Here is a 20,559-nt window from a genome sequence, read left to right on the forward strand (position 1 = left end):
CATTCTGTCTTCCTTAGAAATTATAAGTATGGAAACCAGAAATAGTAGAAGCTCAAATAGGTCTGACTGCCCTTGAGTGCAGCAGGCTCTGCTTGTCTGTGAAAACGTGCCATTTTCTCCTCAGGAACATCAGATTATCACAGACGCAGAGCATCACCTACAAGATAGTGGATCTTATTAATTTAACAAAGCTTGTTGACGCTGGTCTTGGAGGCAGAAAACCTGGGTCCCACTCCTGGCTGTGCCACTCCTGTGCTAGTTGTATAAATGTCAGCAAGTCTTTCCACATTATTCAATACAAATCCTCTGTCAATTTAATTGAGCCTCAATGTCTACATCTGTAAAGTGGGCTTAACAATATACTCTCTAGGGATATGGAAAAATAAGGACACTAATGCAATTTTAGAGTTGTGAACTGATCCGACCATTCTGGAGAGCAATCTGGAACCCAAAGGGCTGTAAAGCCATCCATGCTCATTGACCCAACAATACCACTGCTAGGTCTGTACCCCAAAGAGAGCAAAAGAAAAGGAAAAGGATCTGTATGTACACAAATATTTCTAGCAGCTCTATGTGGTGGCAGAGAAATGGAAACAGAGGGGACACTTATCAGGTGGGGAAATGGCTAAACAAATTACGTTCTATGGTCCATCACAATGCTAAAAGAAATACTGAGCAGGATGGCTTCAGAGAAACTTGGGAAGTCATATAGGAACTGATGCAGTAAGAAGCAAGCCGAACAGAAGAACTTTGAGCATGATAACAGCAATACTGTACAATGAGCAATCATAAAAAAAACTTGCCACTCTGATCAGTATGGCGATCCGAGACAGTTCTGAAGGACCCGTGATGAAAAAATGTTATCCATCTCCAGAGAAAGAATTAATTGATCCTGAATGCAAGTTGAAGTATGATTTAAATTTTTTTTGTTTTTTGTTTTTTGTTATGTTTTGTTTTGGTTTTTTGCTGAGGCAATTGGGGTTAAGTAACTTGCCCAGGATTACACAACTAGGAAGTGTTAAGTGTCTGAGATCAGATTTGAACTCAGGTCCTCCTGACTTCAGGGCTGATACTCTAACCACTGTACCAACTAGCTGCCCCTGGTTTTTTTTTTCAGCATGACCATTACAGTAATATGTTTTGGAGAATGTCACAAATATAATTGATAACATATTGCTTACTTTTTCAATGTGGGGAGAGGGACCGGAGAGAGGGAGAGAATTCAGAATTCAGAATTTAAAAAACAAATATTTTTAAAACTACCAAAAAACAAAAAAACCAGCAACCCAAAATTCTATCTTCCAGGGTTACCATGGGGAATGAATGTAAAGTCTGTTGTAAATTGTAGCAGGGATAGGAATAGAGGCTGAAGCTATGGTTTCATGGGTACGGAGAACACCCCATGAAGAAACCTCTTCTAGTAATACAGTTTGGCACCTTGTCTACAATGTAATGTTTAGAGAGGTGAAATCACCTGCTCAGAGCCACATAGCTGGGATGGATAAAAAGCGGGGCTTGAATGTAGGTCCTCCAGTCTCGGGGGCTGCTGTTCCATTACAATGCCACCTGGTTGCCTCAGATGTGAATTATTCAAATCATTCTTCTTCCACCATCAAAGTGGGGGAAGGTATCCAAGAAGAAGGTATCCATGCTTCTTTGTGGCATAGGGACAATGCCGGGCTCTCCAAAGGTCTTCCGAGGATCTGCCCAAACTACAAAGGCTCCAAGCAAAGCCTGGCACCTTCTGCTGTCAAAGGTCTCACCTAGTTAAGAGCTCATCATCAGGAAGTGAGTACTCCATAGTATGAACTTTGGGGGTCGTAGCAGCTCAAAAAGACTGAGGTGGCAGGATGCATGCAAGTCTTCTGAAGTATTAAGGGTTTTTCACAGGAAGCCCTATGGTAGGTGACACAATAGAGAAAATATTAGACCTGGAATCAGCAAGCCCCAAATTGAAATCCTGACTCATCCTAGCTGGGTAAAGCATTTAACCTGTGTTTGCCTCAAATTCCTCCAGTGTGTAATAAAAGACAGCAATAGCACCTAGAGGGTGGTTATTACGATCAAATGAGAAAATATTTGTAAAGTTCTTTGCAAAAACCAAAATGCTATATAAATACTAGCAGTTCTTATTGGTACAGGCTGTGAGAAATGAATATACATTCTTTGGTACCATCCAAGATGGCCTTCTCAACTGTAGACCACAGGTGGAGAAAAATTAAGATCTTGTAGTTTCTCTTCAGAACAGTTGCTTAAATGACTTCTTCAATCCCTCTTTACATAGAGTCCACGCAAGGTCAGAGGCCCCACTGAACTACGAAGCATTGAGATTGTCTCTTGCCATACCACCCTGAACGGACCTGCAAGATCTGGGAAGCTAAGCGGGGTCTTGTCTGGTTACGACTTGGATAGAAGACAAAGCATTGATTTTGACGTAACCAATGTCGGGCAAAAAAACAACGGTTTTGTAGGTCCCAGATGAGAAAAACCAATTCCTTGAAAGAGACTTAGGAAGGTGAAAGAAAACAGCCATACTCAGCCATAATTACCAGACTCAAGTCAAAGAAATCACAACAGCTGAAACAGCTTCTTTGAATTCTTCCGGATATTCTGGAGAATGTGTGATCGTGGAGACTTGTCCATTTCACTTTGCCCAGATGCCCTGACCCACACGTTGCCCTAAATGAATACATCCACACGCCGGTCAATTCAGCACGCATTCATCGAGGGCCTTCTTAGTACAGAGGCAGAAAGGAAACAGTTCTAGGCCTCAAGGAGCTTCCACTCCCATGGACTACTCTGCTGACCCCCTCACCTCTCAAAGACTGTACTAATTCCCTGCTGCTTACTGAATAAAGATAGAAAATCCTGACTCTGGGATCTAGTATCCCCAGTAGGTGGCAAGCTCCTTGAGAGCAGGCCCCATGTGACTTCTCTCTTTAGTACCTAAGACAGTATCCCGCACATAGTAAGCACTTAATAAATGTTTCATTGGATTGAATTTGGTCACAGCTTTGGGGGAGGGGATTTCATATGGTCTTAATATGCATAGCTCTTTGCAGAGTCATTAATGACATATGGTATGATTTCCCCTCCCCCTAGGAATACAAATGAATTTATATCCTTAAGTTCAAATTTCATCTCCAGCAAGAGCTCTAATAAACCATATGTCCCTTAAGGGGCATCTCATACCTCCTGTAATTTCAGCGATATTAGATAGAGATCAGAATAGGGGCTAAACATGTGGTTTTCCAGGTAGAGGAAATTCCCAGATGAGGAAACATTCCCTACCAATGCAGTTCAGTGCCTCTTCTGCAATTTACAATCTTAGCTGCCTAAGTGACTTGTCTAAGATGACTTGGTCAACATATGGCAGAGGCCCAAGTCTATCTGGCTCCCTTGCAGCCTTTCTATCCAGTGTGACTACATGATGCCTCTGTCACAGAGCCTGTGGAGTCCCCCCTTGAATCCATCATTCAGTCTGACTTTTCATTGTTGCATGGGCATTTTCCCAGGCTCTCTCCATAGTCATCTTATAATGAGGATTTCCAAATTGTCATCAGTTTCCCCCTTCTCCTCTCTGATCTGACCACCCAGGAGCGCCAGTGCTCTTCTAGACCTTCCGCTACTCCTCTGTGGTTAGCATGGCCTTTGGAAAATTGTTTCCTCAAATAGTTTATAGGGGCCCTGGGGCTAAGCAGGATCCCATGTGCTAAAGAGACCGTCCAGCTGTGGTGAATGAATTGTTGACCTGAGCATCTGCCACATTGAACCCCAGTACCTGAAAGCAAAAGACTCCTGCAGCTGAACTTGCAAAGCTATTTTGGAGGGGCTGATTTTCTTAGGGGTGGGAAGGTTAACGGGAATTCCGGGAAACTACTCCCGGGTTCCAGACCCATTGGGATATACACAGGAAGAGCTTAGCTACATTGCTTCCAGCTATGCTGTCAAATAGACATTCAATTGGGAATGGAAAAGCTTTCTCCAAAGAGTTTTTCATCTCCAGATTTCACATTTGCTTATCATTATTACTGGGGATTCCCCCCCCAAGAAAAACAGTTCCCACCAACTACAAAAAGAGCTCTCTGGAACATTAATTCAGAAAGGAACAGTTCAGACACTTATCTGCCTTGATTTGAGCAGGAATCCAATGGCAGAAGTCAATTTTCCCCAGGCCGCTTCAGACCCTTTACAAAGAATATGAACTAGACTCAAGGAAGACCCTGCATTTAGGAGAAGGGATCCTTTCCGACTTGGCACAGTGGCTGAATAAGTAGGAGATTCTTGCAGATTCCTCCAATATTTCCTCAGTTGCCTCCTTCCGACGGAACCAAGCTTGAACAGAGCCAAATCGGTTTCCACTGAGCAGGTCATCTTCTGGCTTGGATGGAAAAATGCTCAAGGACTTCTCTGCCCTCCTTGAGTCAAGACTGCAGAAACCAAGTTCCATTGACTTGTGGCCAAGATCATGTCAGGAAATGGGGTCAGAGCAATCTGTCTTGAGCTTTACCAAGATTCTCTTAATCTTGGGCCACATATACACCATAAATAAAACTTGACAGTCCTATCTGAAGACATGGAAATAGATTATAGAATATTAAAAGCCTAGAATTTTAGAGTTGAAAGGCATTTTAAAAGCACATTGAGGATAATAGATAAGAAACTGAGACTTAGAATGACTTACTTAAAACCACTTAATTCTTAATCCTGGGCTTGGAGAGGGTGCCTTCTAAGACTCAGCCCAGTGTTTTTCTTTACTGAAATCACAGTCTTCCTCATTAAAAAACCAGAATGCTGTCTTCCCAACAGAGACTAGACATCAGCCCCCTTTTTCCTTATTTCAGTATTTCAAAGGTGTATAACTTCATTGGTGTGGGGCTTTCATTCCCTTAACCAATGCAGATAGTAGCCCTTTTATAACTTGGTATATGGGGGTTGCTGTGGTAGAAAATTGCATCTCATCACCCTGTGACCAACACAGTACTAAGCATCTCTCAGCTTAGCTCAACTGGTCCTTGGATGACAGATATATGGTCCATGCCTGGGGCCCTACTCTAAGCTCTTCTTGCTTGGAAAGACATGTTAACGTTTCTGCTCCACTGGCTGAGTATTCGAGATCCCAGGATTACCTTCACAAAGGATCATGGCAGCCTCAGAATCTAAGTGAAGGAAGTGAGCAAGCTAGAGCCATGGAAGGTACTTTGCTGAGTTTGTTTGTTTTACTGATGTAATAGTTATCATTTAGATTCATAATTATGGAGGGTTTTCCAAGACCTGTAAGTATATTATTGAATTTAACCCTTTGGATGAGGAATCTGAGGCCGAGAGAGGCAAAGTGATTTGTTCAGGGTTACACAGCTAGTCAATGTCTGTTCTGTTCACTGTGTCACTACTGATGTATCATGGAAAGTAGCTATTGAATAGGAAATGTCTTATTGTCACATCAAAAATGCACAATATATGGGATTGTTAGCTGAGACACCAAGGGAAATGGGCATATTCCTCAAGACCCTTCAGATACTGAAGTCGTACATTAAATGGCATAAGCGAACAACCTCGGAATCGGTAAGACGTAGCTAGGTTCACATTTGGGTCTGACATATCTGTAGCTGAGTGACCTTGGCCAAGTCACTTAACTTGAAAGTAGCCTCAGGAACCTCTCCAAGACTGTGATTAAAGATCATTTGCCAATCTGCTTTGTCAGAGAGAGTTTCCACATCAGGAAGTTCCCCAAATCGGTGAAATCATCAGTCAGATTCTCCCACCTGTGATTACTTTGTATTTCATCACCTTTGCAACTAGGCAGCATCTATTTTATTTTACTTTGGAGACAATCCTGACGAAGCGACTTTTCCAAGATCACGCTGTTTCTAAGTGTCTGAGGTCAAATTTGAACTCAGGTCCTCCTGCTTCCAGGGCCAGTGCTCTGTCCACTGCAGCATCACCTAGCCATCCCCGGCATATATTTTATTTTCTCTTTTTCAAGAGTATTTTATTGTTTCCAGTTATATGTAAAGGTAATTTTCAATATTCATCTCTAAGATTTTGAGTTCCAAATTTTTCCCTCTCCCTCCCTTACCTCTCCCGTTCCCCGGACGGCAAGCACTCCAGTCTAGGTGAAACATGTGCAATCATGTAAACATATTTCCATATTCCAAGTGTCCCCTTGCCAATCTTGTAGAAGCATTAGGGGGGAAAATTCCATATTCCATTTCCAAGTAAACATATTCATTCACCCGAGCATGTATCTTAAAGGCCAGTTCAATGACAGTGGTGTCACAGGACAATAAGAAAGTTGTGGAAAGTTCAGTTTCAGTAGTCACCATGCGGCAAGGTTTGAACTTTAGGGTCTCGGTTTAAATTCTAGCTCTGCTAATCTATGGAACCTTAGGCAAATCTTAAGTTTCTGGGCCCTGGTTTCCTTTGTCTAATGAAGGGCTGGGACTAGATGACTTCTAAAGTCTCTTCCAATTCTAGAGCCACGATCCTGTCACATATATGGGCACCGAGTGATCCCACTGTCTGTCTTTTCACGATCAGACAAGAGCATCACCAGGCTGATTTAGAGGGAACGAAGTTTTCATCCTGAGACACATTTAGAAGGTTGCTCTTGCTAATCACAAGTGCCCCTCCCTTCACTGATGAAATGATAGATCCCTGAAGGACTGACATGGAGGACACAGGAAAATATCGGATTCAAATGTATGTGAGGAGAGATGGGGGAAGGAAGAAAGGAAGGAGGGAGAAAGGGAGGGAGGGGGCAGAGAGGAGAAGAAGAGGAGGAAGAAGACATGAAGAAAGGAGTAGGAGGAGAAGAGGGAGATGGAGGAGGAGGAGGAAGAGAGAGGAAAGAAAGATGAAGAGAGAAACGGGGAAGGAAAAGGGGAAGAGGAAGAGGAAGAGAGAAATGAACAGACGGAGAGAGAAGTTCTTCTAGCTCTACAGATCTACATCCACTCAGTAGTTGTGAGCAAAAAAGAATGTTTCCCACATAGAGGAAGAGACTGGATCAGGGATTCTTAACCTATGTAGCACGTTCTGTTTGGGCAGCCCGTGAGGCCTGTAGGCTCCGGCTCAGAGTCGGGCTTTGAAATGGTCAATCTCCGGGCGGGCTTAGTGAAAATAAAAATGGCCCTTTTTCTTTATCCGAGTTGAGGCACTGGTGGAATTCTATCCCCGGCGTCCTTGGGGGTCCCCGGCCCCAGCTTGGGAAGCGCACGACTAGAAGGACGGAGACCCCGAAGCCTGCTGGGGAAGGCTTCCCGGTGAGAGAAAAAGAAAGCACGGGCGGCCGGGGCTGGGAGAGGTAGGACCTTTAGGGAAGGCCGAGATCCCCGCGTCGGGATGAGCCCCGGGTCGGGCAGGCTAAGTTTCCGACCTTTCCTTTCGAGGCAAGAATCCTGGGTTGCCTTGGGCTTAGGGCCGGCGCTGGCCAACCCCGGGCTTTCGAGCTCCAGGGCCCGCACTCGTCAAAGCTGCAAAGGTGGGCGGCCCCGAAGGGCGCCCCAAGCGGCCAGCGGCCCCCAGGCCTGCTTCGGGATGTCGGCTTCCCAGTTCGCGGGAACATCGGCCCCCAGCAGCCGCCCGCGCCGGCTAGTCAAAAGCCCCGGGAAGACTTCTCTGGATCTGGTTAAACATTATTTGCACTTTTGTCGGAAAAGTGGCCCCTCGTGGGCAATTATGTCACATTTCTTTGAGTTTTACAATTTAATGTAAAACAGTAACCTTTTATTTATCCTAGACGAGGCCGTCTCTCTCTCTCCTCCCCCTCCTCCCTCCTCTCTCCCGCCCCCCCTCCCCGCCCCACGCTCTGAAATGTCACTCTGTGCTCTTTTTGCTTCCACCAGTTTCCAAAACAAACAGCGGAGGCTGCGGGCTGCGGGCCGGGCCGGGCTGCGCTGCCTTAGTGGCTGCATCAGGGCGGTCGCTCGTCCGCTCGCTCGCTCTTTCGCCCGCCCGCCGCTCTCCCCCGGCTGCCTGCCGTGGCGCCCCCCCTTGGAGCGCCCCGGCCAGCCCTCGGGGGCAGGGCTGCTCCCTCCCGAGTCTCCCCTTGCCAATCTTGTAGAAGCATTAGGGGAAAAAAAAGAACCGGGGGGATCTGACGACTGATGGTCCCCACATGTCCGATGGGAAGTTTTTTCTAGGCAGAAGTTTCGGTCCTTCCCCAGTCTATAATGAGGAGCCTCGGGTCTTAATCTTTCTTCTGCTTTCCTCCTTTAGAAAATCGTGGGCCAAGACAATTCCATTTTCGGCTTCTTGGGTTTCCCCTGCACTTCCTTGTACTCAGTCCCCCCTTCCCCAACCGCTCTCCCCTCCCCCAAGGATCAGATCGACGCTTCTCTCGCTCTTGTGGATCGCGCTGGTTTGTCCGGCGATGGCTTTAAGCTCCCGAGCTCACGCCTTCTCCGTGGAAGCCTTGGTGGGCAGATCGACCAAAAGGAAACTCCGAGACTTGCGGGATGAGCAACCCGCTCAGGATCTGCTGGAGAAAGGCGAGGAGGAAGAAGAGGAGGAGGAGGAGGAGGAAGAGGACGAAGACAGAGAAGCCGGGATGGCGAGGAAAGTCGAGGAATCGGGTCAGTATTCTCACCCTTCTACCCCCCACTCCACCACAGCATCCTATCGCACCTCTGACGCCAAAGGCGGCCGGCCCCGGGGGCTCCTTGGCCGAGAGCCGTCTGGGGTGGGCGAGGGCCACGGCCGGGGCGGGGGTCCCAAAGCTCGGGGCAGCCTAACTACCGCCGGGAGAAGCTGCCAAGAGAGCCAGAGAGGGACGGAGACTCTGCCTCTGAGGCGCAGCTTCCTTTGGGGCCGCCCAGCTCCCCAGCCGCGGGGAGTGCAGATGGGCGAGGGGAGGCCCTGGGCTAAGACCTGAGCTCCGCGGAGCCGCGGCCCGACGCCTCTTATTCGTTCCCCACGAGGGTTGTGGATTTGAGGGACCAGAGCGGCTTCTTTCCCGGTGCCCCTGGTGGGGGTGGGTGCGCGGGGGTCTCCTTTCCTGAAATACTTCACTTCATTCGGAGGCACCCTGCGGTGGCCCGGGACAGAGACTCCTTAGCTGTGTGACACTTGTCCGCTTGCTAGTCTCCGTCTATTTCTCTGTAAAAGAGAAGGTTAAGCTTCCTTCCAGCAGTACCAGTCTGTAAAATGGGTGTTTGAGGGGCCAGGAGGGGAGAGGCTGGAGCTCACGTCCCTTCCATTTCTGTGGCTGGGCAGAGAAGAGAGCCAAAGCGGAGGCTTCGATGGCCGCCTTCTCCGGAGGGCCCGAAGGTACGGAAGAGAGAGAGAACGTGCAGGCAGAGTTGCAAGGCTCGGAGTTGTGGCAGAGATTCCATGAGATCGGGACTGAGATGATCATCACGAAAGCCGGCAGGTAGGCAGGATCCTGGGCCCGGGGCCCACAGCCGGGAGGGACCGAGGTGGACGGGACCAGACGCCTCCCACGACCGGGAAGGAACGGCTTGCCCTGCGAGCCAGGCTGCGCCCCGGGACTGAGGCACACGCCCCTCTCCGACTCCGGGAGGCCGGAGGCAGCCGCTGGCAGCGGGGACTCCCGAGGTCACACCTCGAGCCCGCATCTCAATGGACGGCTTCATTTGCCAGTAAAAGTGCTCCGAGCCCCTTGAGCCCCACGGGTCGGGGGCCAGGGAGATTCGGAGAAGCCCTGGGACGGGAGGGAGGCGCGCCCCACCCAAAACAAGCCTCCGGTTTGCGCTTAGCTCGGCACTCTCCCTTTGAGCTTCCTCTCATAGGGCTTTATTTTGCCAAGCAGCAGAAAGCAAGGGATGACCGGGGGGCGGGGGGGGGGGAGCCCAGAAAGACTCCGACAAGATTTCAAAGTTCTCGGGGTTCACGGGAGGGGGACGATTCACAGGAGTCTCTGAGCTTCAATGGAGCTGCTCGTTTCCCCCTTTCCCTTTTGAAAGCAGCTCCGTTAGACTCCCCACTGGGACCCTCGTCTCCCAGGGGAGAGGCGACATTTCGGGCGGTGAGCAGCCGGAGGCCGGGCTCCCCCCACCTCCCCCCCGACTCGGGGAGCGCTTCGTGGGCCTTTTCTGCGCCCAGTACCGAGGGCTCTTCCATTCGCACTTGGAAGGGAGCGCGAGGCGGCCGGTCTCCCCTCTACCCCCGCCCCACAAACGTTCTTCAAGGCCGGGCAGAGCAGTGCTTTCCGTCTCTTCCGCAGGCGAATGTTCCCTTCCGTTCGCGTCAAGGTGAAGGGGCTGGACCCCGCCAAACAGTATTACATCGCCATCGACGTGGTGCCGGTGGACTCCAAAAGATACAGGTAAAGGCCGGGGGCTGGCACCCAGCGCCATCGCAAGCCGGGCGCGCTGCACGCCCAGCGCTCCCCAACAGTCACACTTTTCCTCGGGAAGCTTTGGGGCGCTTTCCAACCGGGCAACTCCACGGAGTCCCATCCGCTCGGGCTGGGTTTGCTTTGAGCTCTCTTGTGCCGAGAGGAGGGAATGGGATCCCGGCTACTTCCTCGGCCGTCAGGTAGAGGACCGGCTCCCTCTCTGGGTGCAGCCGGGGCCCACGTGGTCCTTGGCTGCCATCCCGAAGCTTCGGGCGTCATGTGTCCTCGGAGCCGAGTCTCCCACCTTCCGGCCACGGGAATCGGGCGCCGTCCTTTCCTTTACCCGGCGGTTCCCGGGTCATGGGGAAGTCTAGGGCCCTTTCAGACCAAGACATTCTAAGGGCACAGCTGGGGTTGCCGAGAGGAACAGGTTTCCCTCTGGGGCTGGCTTGACCCCGCCGACCCTAAGCTGTGCGCCTCCAAAGCGTGGCCCCCAACCGGCCCAGGTGAGGGGAACGGGGAAAGCGCAAGTCGACCAGGTAGCTGGGGACCGGGGTGGGGGGGGTGAGGTGGAGGAGGGAGGCAGTCTGCAAACAGAAACAGCTGTTTGCTTTTGCTCCCGCTGCCTGGAGTGTTTGGGGAGCCTGCCGCACATCTGTATAACGTCTGGATTGGAAACGTGCCCTGAGTCGCCCCATCGTCTCTGGAGGTGGAGAGGGACAGAATGCGGGAGGCTCGGGGCTCCCGGGGTCCCTCTCGAACTAGCATAGAGCTAGAACCCCGAGCAGGCAAGCCGAGAGCGTTTGCCAGCCCTGGCTTTCCCAGCTGAAGCGGGGAGGGATGCTCCCCGGGCTCAGGGCTTCCGAGGCGGCCTAGATCAGGTTCTCCTGCGGTGGCTTCCAGGAAATCCCAACCAGACTCCGGGAAATCCCCCGCCGCTTCCCCGGCGCGGGCTTCACGGTGCGGCCCGACGAGCCCAGAATCCTCCAAGTTCGCTCGCCACTCCCGCCCGCGGGGGACCGAGGGGCTTCCTCTGGCGGGCCTGCGTCGGGCCCTTCTTCCCTCCCCACGGCTCCCCTTCCACGTTGCAGATACGTGTACCACAGCTCCCAGTGGATGGTGGCCGGGAACACGGACCACTCTTGCATCACTCCCAGGCTCTACATCCACCCAGACTCCCCCTGCTCCGGAGAGACCTGGATGAGGCAGATCGTCAGCTTTGATCGCGTCAAACTCACCAACAATGAGATGGACGACAAAGGACATGTAGGTGTGCACTCGGGCCACTGGCCACCGTGGGGGGTGGGGAGGAGAGACAGAGATAGGAAGACTAAGAGGGAAATGGGGGCGAGGGATGAGCCCCCTTCTCCTGACTCCAGGCTGCCCTAATGCTAGAAAGGCAAAGCAGAGGCTGCCTGCCCCTGAGGCTTCGGCGCCTCGGCCCCTCTCCCGGACCCCTTTGGCTGCTGGGTGTGAGTGTGGATTAAGAGAGAGAGGACCCCGAAGGATCAGGCCCTAACTCCCGAAGACTGCAGAGAGGGAGGCTGTCCCTTCCGCCAGCATATAGATGGCTGCTGGGTCCCTTGGGCTGGAGCACCTAGGGAAGGATTATGGGAAATCCCATTCTCCTGCACCACCAAGGTGGGGGGCAGTACACGGGAGGGCCCCTTTTCCCCCAAGCAGCCGAGCTTTCCGGGGCTCTCCCCTCGTTTTCTTCCTCCGACTAACGGAAAAGAGGCCCGGGCCGAGCGACAGGGCTGCCCGAAGAGCGCGGGCCATCGGCACTTTCCCTCCCGGGCCTGGAAATCGCACGGGGGGCTGGAGGCGTCGCTCCTTCCCGGGCAGCTCAGGCCTGCTTGGGGCACGCGAAGGGAGCCCCGGCGCCCCTGCAGCCCAACCCCAGCCGCAGCACAGGAGTTCAAAGGCACGCAGCCGGGGACTAGCTGATTCTTTCGAGGGCCTCGGGGCTGCGGCCGCCTAGTTGGAAAGGCCTCGGCCTCTCAGTGCCCGACCCCCGCTGACCCGGCGGACTCCCTCCGCCTCCCTCCACCCCAGATTATCCTGCAGTCCATGCACAAGTACAAACCTCGAGTGCACGTCATCGTGCAAGACAGCCGCTTCGACCTCGCCCAAATCCAGTCGTTGCCGGCGGAAGGGGTCCAGACGTTCTCCTTCCCAGAAACGGAATTCACCACGGTGACGGCCTACCAAAACCAGCAGGTAAGGCAGGCCGAGTCCCGGGCCCAGAGCGGGCGGGCCGAGCAACGCCGGGCCCTTGGGCTCCGAGGAGACGCTGTTGGGCTCTCGCGCGCCGAGTCAGCCTCAAGGAAGCCTGAGAACAATGCAGGGAAAGGGGGCGCCCAGGTCCGGGCTTCCTCTACCCCTCTTACTCAGAACATCTATTCGCACCCCCCCTTCCCTCCTCCTCTGCTGTCTCCCCAGATCACCAAGCTGAAAATAGATCGAAACCCTTTTGCCAAAGGATTTCGAGATCCCGGAAGAAACAGGTAAGCAAAGCCATTAGCTGTGGTAGGGACTAAGGGACCGAATGACATTTCTTTCCAGCAAGGAGCTAGCTGGAAAAGGTATTCACCCGGGGAAGGACAAGAAATGGGGAGATTCTGGCCCAAATCTAGAATCGCCTTCAAAACTGAGGCGCGGGAGGGACGGAGAAATCCCTGGAACTCATCTTTTGCCGGAAACGCACAAAGGGCACCGACCGTTTCGTTTCCCTCGCCCAGGGGCGTCTTGGACGGACTTTTAGAGACCTATCCGTGGAGGCCGCCTCTCACCCTGGACTTCAAAACCTTTGGGGCCGAAACACAAAGTAAGTACGCTTCTAACCTGCAGTTTCTGTGCAGAATTTGGCGCTGTCTCCCAAGCTTGGATGAGCCTGGTCCGTTTCAAGAAATTACATCTGTTAGGTCGATTAGATTGGGTTTTTTTGTTCCGTTTTTTGTTTTGTTTTGTTTTGTTTTTTGGGGGGGGATTGGTTTGGGAATTTTTTTGGTTATCCACATCATCAGCATATGAATCTCCCAGTGTGGAAACTCTGCTAATGCAGACCAGCAACTTGCCTATAATTTATAGTGACAGAGTTACATGGGGCACTGAGATTAAGTGACCTGCCCAGGATCACTCAGCCAGCAGGGGTCAGAGGCTGGACTTGAAGCTAACTCCAAGACTTTTTTCTCTCCACTGTGCTACCCTGTCTCTTGGATCAAGTCTTAATAGGTTTTGGATTGTTTTGTTTTTGTTTTTGTTTTTTGCTTGTTTCGGTTTTTTTTTTTTTTTTTGTGGGGGGAGATTTGGTGGAAAGGGAAGGGGTTTTTTAAATGCTAAAGAGGGATAAAATTTAGAGCCAAATAATTCTATGTTGAATGAATGCACTTTGCCGATGAGAAAAGTGTGAAAGGAAAGGGGAAAAAAAAAAGGAATGGCAGGATCTCAGTGCTCAGTGCTGATCTTGACCACTTCCTGACCTTCTTTGGGTGCTCTGCCAGGCATGGCACGGGTAAAGAATAGGACACATTTAGGAATATTTTGGGATTGATGTGCAAAACGGGCCACAGCGCTTTTTGCAACATTGGCAAGCCTCCTAGATCTTACTTTCATTTTGTTGAGGCAGAGGGGCAGGGAGGAACTTTCAAAGAAATTAAAAAGAAAAAAGATAGGCACTTTTGCATGTCATTCGATAGAATCCTCCCAGGATGCTTAGGGTTTTAGTGGAACGCCTTTTTGCCAGTCAGTGAAAGACATTTTCCTAGCGACTTTGGGAAAATGGGAACTGCAAATAAGAACTCTGATTTTAGCGTTTGGGGAAGGGAAGGGTCGGGAAGCCGGGGTGCTGACTTCAAGGCCTTCAGGAAATGTTGACTTTTCTGTTCCCGATTTTGAATGCTTTTAGGAAAAGGCTTAGCACAGCGCTTGGCACTTAGTAGGTGCTTAAAAACCTCTTGTTCTCTCAGTGAAAAGACAATCAACATGCTTATATTCATTATATGTGCAGAACAGTTTATCTCCCAAAGTTTAGAGGGAATTGAGAAATGTAGCTGACATAGGTTTGCAAAATGTTTCCTATCCCGGATAATGGTTAATTATGACACTGAGTAAAGTGTCAGATTGGAAAAATGTGTGTAATCTGTTTCAGGACCTGAGAGGATTTAACACAGTGTCACTGACCCTAAGAGCACCTAGAAAATAACTGTCTGACTAAAATTATTTTTTAGCTTTTCTAAAGGGAAGAAAGAAAAGAGATGTTCCCAGTTATTTACTCCACCTAAAAGCTCAAGGCAAAGTTCTTAATAGTCAGCAAACAGTGGTGGATGCTGAGACCCATTTAGTGACAATTCTGACATTTTGCAAAGTTGTGTAATCAGGCAATAAACAAGTTTTCCGTTTTCTGACTTGGGCTATTACCAGTCATGTTAACCACGGCTGATGTGAGATTTCTGGCAGAAGATAGATCTCAGGGAATCTCTGCTGGTTTTCTCAGGATCCATGAAGAGATTTTAGGGGTTCCATAAACTTGGAGGAAAAAACAGTTATATGTATTTTTTCAATGCAATTGATTTCCTGTGTGATTCTACTATTTTACTATATGCATTTAAAGAACACTTAGATTTATTATCAAGAAAATCATTCAAATGATTTTTTGGAGGAATCCATAGGTTTCACTAGCAAACTAAAGGGATCTATGATACAAAAAAGGTTAAGAAACCTTCTTCTCAGGTGATGTCACCAAAGCCATCACTTGTGGGACCCCCATTTATTTCAGTGGCTAGTGGGGCCTGACCAATCCTAATCTACAGATCACTTTCACTGACTTGTATTCTGTAGGGTAGTGTGGCCATTTGAAGGCTAAGCCTGGCTAGTACTTTCTAAACAGGATAGCACACAAGGAGACAAAAACAAACAAAAAACAAAATTAAACAAGCCTCTCCAAATTATTAAAATAGCAATGCTTCTCCTTCACTGAGGGAATGTGTGTTGTATTACAGTTTCCCTATTTTTTTTAAACTCACAATTAGTCTCAAGATTGTGACAAAAAAGAAACATTCTATTTCTTTGAGTTTTTTTTTTCTTTCTGTTATCATATCAGAACTTATGAGTGGAAGTAACTGTCAAGTTGTGGTTAAGGATATGTCTAGACATACAAGGGTGTGGAGGTCTGGGAGAAACCTGATTCAGATCAATAACTGGTCATGATTGAATTCAAACTTATTTTGTTGTTTGAGTGTTCTGAAATATTTTGTTTAATATCCATGTGTGTAGACTGGCCTAAAACTTCCTAAATCTACTAAGTTACACAACTGGGAGATCATGGTGCAACTTAACCGAACAGAAAGGCCTCCTTGCTCTTTTGTGTTCTGTAACAGCAACGTGTCTTTACTTTTGGGTGTAAGTCACTTTTGGGGACAGAAAACCTGCTCGTGGGAAATGCAGTGCCATCATTTTGAAGCAAATATGAACTGAACATGCTTGGTTTTAGAAAATAACATAATAATCAAATAGAACAGTGGCCTTACCTTTCACATGTTTGAGGCAAATAAGATTTATCCAGTAGGTTTGATATTTATGAGACGTCCAAACCAGCTGTCATTTGGGGCCAGTACCTTTCTAAACAATTTGCTGATCCACTGGAAAAAGAAATCAAGCTAGTTATAATCTGAATTAAAAACTCTCTTCCCCTTCGGCACACTTGACCTATGAGTCCTAATAGAATTCTGCTGGGACTCCTAGCATCAACAGAAGTTGAGGGCTTAGAAAGCAGGTGCTAGAGTCATCTAGTCTCACTCCCTCACTACCGATTGAGGAACTGATTACCAAAAGAGGGAAGTGACTTAGCCAACGTCACCAAGTAGAAGAGGTAGGGCCAGATTTTGAACTTAGGCCCTCTGATTCCAAATCTCTGCCCTGTGCCAGCTCCTTCCCAGAATGGGAGCGTAAACATAAAGCACGTTCATAAAAGCCAGCCGGGGCTTCCCAGGGATCCATATTTTCACAACTTTTGTCACCCTCAGGTGGAAGCAGCAGTGGCTCCTCCCCAGTGACCTCCAATGGTGGGCCTCCCTCTCCTCTGAACTCCTTCCTTTCTCCACCTTGCTCACCACCTACATTTCATCTATCATCCGGCACTCTTGGAATGCCCTGTTCCGAAACCTACTTACACAACTTCAGCTTGCCTCTTTGCTACAAGATTTGCCCAAGCAATCTTTTGAGAACACCACCTCTTGTGTTTCCCACTCCTGAAAAGCCTGGAAGCACCAATCCTCATTCTCTGCCTCCTTTCATGATGGAGGTTCCCATGTTATCCTCTCTAGGAATCCCCAACTTGAAAAACAGCAAAGCTGAAGACTTAAGTGGGCAGTGTCTGCAAATGCCCCATCCTGCCAATCCAACACTGTATGGGTTACACGCGCCTGCAAATGTGTTCCCATCGACTCCTATTGCCCGAGAAGCCTTTGGTTGTTCTTTACATCCTTCCTATGGCTTTTATGGCTATAATTTCCCCATGCCATCCAGACTGATGAATGCAGCCAGCCATTTCCGAGTGAGCCACGGCATTCCAGCTTCCTATCGAGATGGCAGATGCAACCACTCTCACTGGCATCCGACAATTAACCACTGCCTCTAACGTAATTTTACAAGTTCAGAGAAGGACACATCCTTATTTGGGAGGGCACCATCAACAAAAGCTGATGAAAAGGAGCTTGATACATCAGTGCTACATTGTTAGAAGCCATTGCTCTCCTGAAGTTCCTTCCCCCAAAGGGATCGGATGACTATTTCATACTTTACAACAGCATGGGGAACCATCCCAGCTGGAAGACCTACGTAATCATTTACGCAGGCCATGATGAGCTGAAAGCTGTGCAACAACCTCCCACTGCTTGGGTTCTATAAATTGATCATTTTGTACGGCCTATGAATATGTATAGCAGAAAGAAGATTCCCCACCCTTGCTTAAAAGTAAACACTCCAGAGAAAGAAATTTGAAGAAATAACACAGGATTTTCAAAGGTGACTTTAGGAGATGGAAAACTGCTTTCTACTCCATGAACTGGACTATGTGTGTTCCATCGATCCCCACTTACACTAGAACTGTACCTGCCTTTTGCCCCACCCCCAGCTTTTTCCCACAGCAAGTTCTGTCTCCTTCCCCAAAAGGATTTACTTCTCACTGTGTGCAGTATAGAGCAAAGGCCTTTACCCGCGATGACCTCTGTGGCCACTCTGGAAGGGGATTCGACTGTCCTTGCAAACCATTCATTTGCACTCCCTGCTAACAAGCTCAATGCGAAGGGACAAACAAGGACAAAAAGCTTTAGACTTTTCATGAAACTCTGTAGCTGCTCCCTTTAATTACCTTGACGATAAAATCTGAACATTTAATGCTGAAGGAAAGCAAGATAAATGAAAAGCAAAAGCCTCTGAAATAGATCTGATGTTTGGTTTCCTTTTATTTGTTTGGGAATCATTCCGACATGAAGCCTGTTTACTTGCCCTTAACTCACTTGCTATCTTAGACAGACTCTTGCCAAAAAGAAAAAAAAAAGAAGTGACTGAAGTTCTCCATGAAGAAGAATGAGGGAGTCTGAGTGAAGGGAGGGATGAAGACATTTGAGCCCACAGATATGAAAATGGCATGAAATTGGTTGAAATAGACTAGATAAAAGTAATAACATAAAAAGAGTGTAAATAATATATATTCATCTTAAGCTTAGGAATCTTGCATTTCTCCCCTTATGTGATCTTAAAACACCTTTCATAGACATGTTGAAAGAAATATATGGATAATCTGTCAAATGGGATGTAAAGACAAATCCAATTCTGCTTTCGCATGGCACTAGATCTAGTCACTTTATTAAGGAGAGGCCCTTGAATGGACCTGCTATGACTTTGAACAAGTCCTTCTCTCTCCTCCCATTCCCAACTTACTCAGCAAACTTGAACTAGACATTTTTGTTGTTGTTCAGTCTTTTCAATCATGTCCAATTATTCGTGACCCCATTTGGGGTTTTCTTAGCAAAGAGATTGGAGGGGTTTGCTATTTCCTTTTCTAGCTCATCTTACAGAGGAGGAAACTGAGGCAGAATGAAGTGAATTGCCCAGGATCACATCAATGACTTTTATTTCATTGTTACTCTTTCCCAAATATACATCTAATGTGGAAGTACATTCCAAAAAACTCTATTGCAACTTTTACTTTTGGATGGGGATGGGATGGGGAGGAAGAAGTCAGACTACTGTGGTACTGAAATCAAATACTCAAGTCATCTGAGAAGAATTCATATTTGGTGCCTAGACAAATGTTGTATCTGCGCTAAGGTGTTATCCAGTTGTGTCCCATTCTTTATGATCCCATTTGGGGTTTTCCTGGAAGAGATACCGGAGTAGTTTGCCATTTCTTTCTCCAGCTCCTTTTATAGAGGAGGAGGCCGAGGCAAACAGGGTGAAGTGATTTGTCTGGGGTCACACATCTAATATCTCGGGCCAGATTTGAACTCAGGAAGATGAGTCTTTTTGGCTTCAGGCTTGGTGTTTTATCCCTGTCAACTAGCTGCCCCCTATGCTAAGGCAGATGCTATAATACAGGCTGGGATCAGAAGCCATTCAGACAAGGCTTTGAGAATCCAGGATTTAAAATGTACAAATGCATTTCATTTCTCTATACCCCAGAGGGGGGAATTGTTATTGGACTGATTGTTAACTGAGGAAAATCTTATGAATCCCTGACACACAGACAACCCTGGGAGTATGATGACCCCGGGCCCAAGGGATCATATCAAGACCATCAGGCATCACTGAGAGAAGGTATTTATTTAACTGAAGGACAAACTAAATGATTCTGAAAAGCTCTGGCTTCCTTTCCAGGGGTGGAGGGGAGAGCGGGAGGTACTACACGGTTTGCTGAGTTGAATTACCCAGAGAAAACTTTTTAATAATTGCCTTCATTGAAACAAGAAGAGAAAAGGGCAGCATCGTCCAGGTTAAGGGCGGTAGGTTAACTTTTCATTTCTGGCATTTCATGGTTTATTATATCACAGGGCCATAGTATTTAGAATTGGCAATGACTCAGTTCTCACTTAGCCTCACTTTACATTTAGCCATTTTACATATAGGGAAAATGAGGTTCCAGGAAGGGAAGTAACCCAGCGAAAGATTTTAAAAGATCATAGGAAGATGACCTTGAGAGACTGTCAAGCCAGCTGCCTCCTCTGAGCAGGCAGAAAAACTTAGCAGCTGCTCCTGTTCAGAAGTGCCTTGTATATAGCAGGTGCATAATAAAGACTTATTGATTTGAATTCTCTCTTCCTGGATTTTTTTTTCTGTTTCCCAGCAATGATCCCTTCCTCCTCCTCTCACTTTTAATCAGTTGCGATATCAGTGTATACTTCAGGAAACAATGACTTCCTTTGGAAGTGTCATTGCCACAACACAGAAACTGGGCTTGTTTGGGAAATTCAGCATCCAGCTGACTTTAGCCTCACAATCTAACCATCAAATATCTCGCCCCGAATAGCAAAGCCAGATTGATTCAGATAATATCAGATATGTGGATATATCCATATGGACCAATTGGACCATCGCTCTTCTTGGGTGGAAAAATGAAAATAAAGAAAACAACCTTAATCCCTCTCTCAAAGGAGTGAAGTTAACACTCTTCCACCCTTCTGTTTAAATTACCTGCTTTATTCAGTTGAGTATATCACCAACATTCTCCTTCTGAAACTGAGTTGGTTAAAGGACTTGATCAAAATAAACCTAGGGAAGAAATGTTTTCCTTTAGAGCTATAATAACTCAGGCATGGAGCTGGGAAATAAACAGACAAATGAATTAGCTACGCAGCTTTTGGCCCAATTCAGATTTGTGATGAGAATGGTTAATTAGTACATGTTAAAGGCCTCAGACCCTTTGGGTCAGTTGAACACTGACCCAAAGTGGCCAGATCCCTTTTGGAAAGCTAAAACTTGAAAGCACCCCAAGCCCAATAACATGACTTCTCTTCGTCATGTTGTAAGCATCAAGATAATTGTTTCAAAGTGGAGAGATGCCTCCTTTCTTTATTGTTGAGAAGGTAGATGTTTAGGACACTCCTGATAGTTAGGGTGACACAGATGGGCCCTGGGAAGGACATAACTTCATTCTTGTTTTATGGGGCTGAAGCTGGTCTGGGCAGCTCCGAAGATATGAACAATTAGGATCTTTGAGTGATGAGTCAATGAATTGTGACCGCAATGATCAGAACCCAACA

At 48.0% G+C, this 20,559-nt stretch overlaps 1 protein-coding gene across 1 annotated transcript; it reads left to right on the plus strand.

Annotated features, from left to right (window-relative positions):
- The first annotated feature begins 8,374 nt into the window (after positions 1 to 8,374).
- Positions 8,375 to 19,608, plus strand: TBX22 (T-box transcription factor 22). The gene is made up of 8 exons (XM_051968824.1): positions 8,375 to 8,576; positions 9,217 to 9,373; positions 10,187 to 10,288; positions 11,392 to 11,566; positions 12,356 to 12,520; positions 12,743 to 12,807; positions 13,042 to 13,127; positions 16,324 to 19,608. The coding sequence occupies exons 1-8, from the start codon at positions 8,375 to 8,377 to the stop codon at positions 16,935 to 16,937; spliced, it is 1,566 nt and encodes a 521-aa protein (XP_051824784.1). The 3' UTR covers positions 16,938 to 19,608.
- The last annotated feature ends 951 nt before the right edge of the window (positions 19,609 to 20,559 follow it).

The sequence above is a fragment of the Antechinus flavipes genome, chromosome X (genome assembly GCF_016432865.1).
Source record: "Antechinus flavipes isolate AdamAnt ecotype Samford, QLD, Australia chromosome X, AdamAnt_v2, whole genome shotgun sequence".
Classification (NCBI taxonomy): domain Eukaryota; kingdom Metazoa; phylum Chordata; class Mammalia; order Dasyuromorphia; family Dasyuridae; genus Antechinus; species Antechinus flavipes.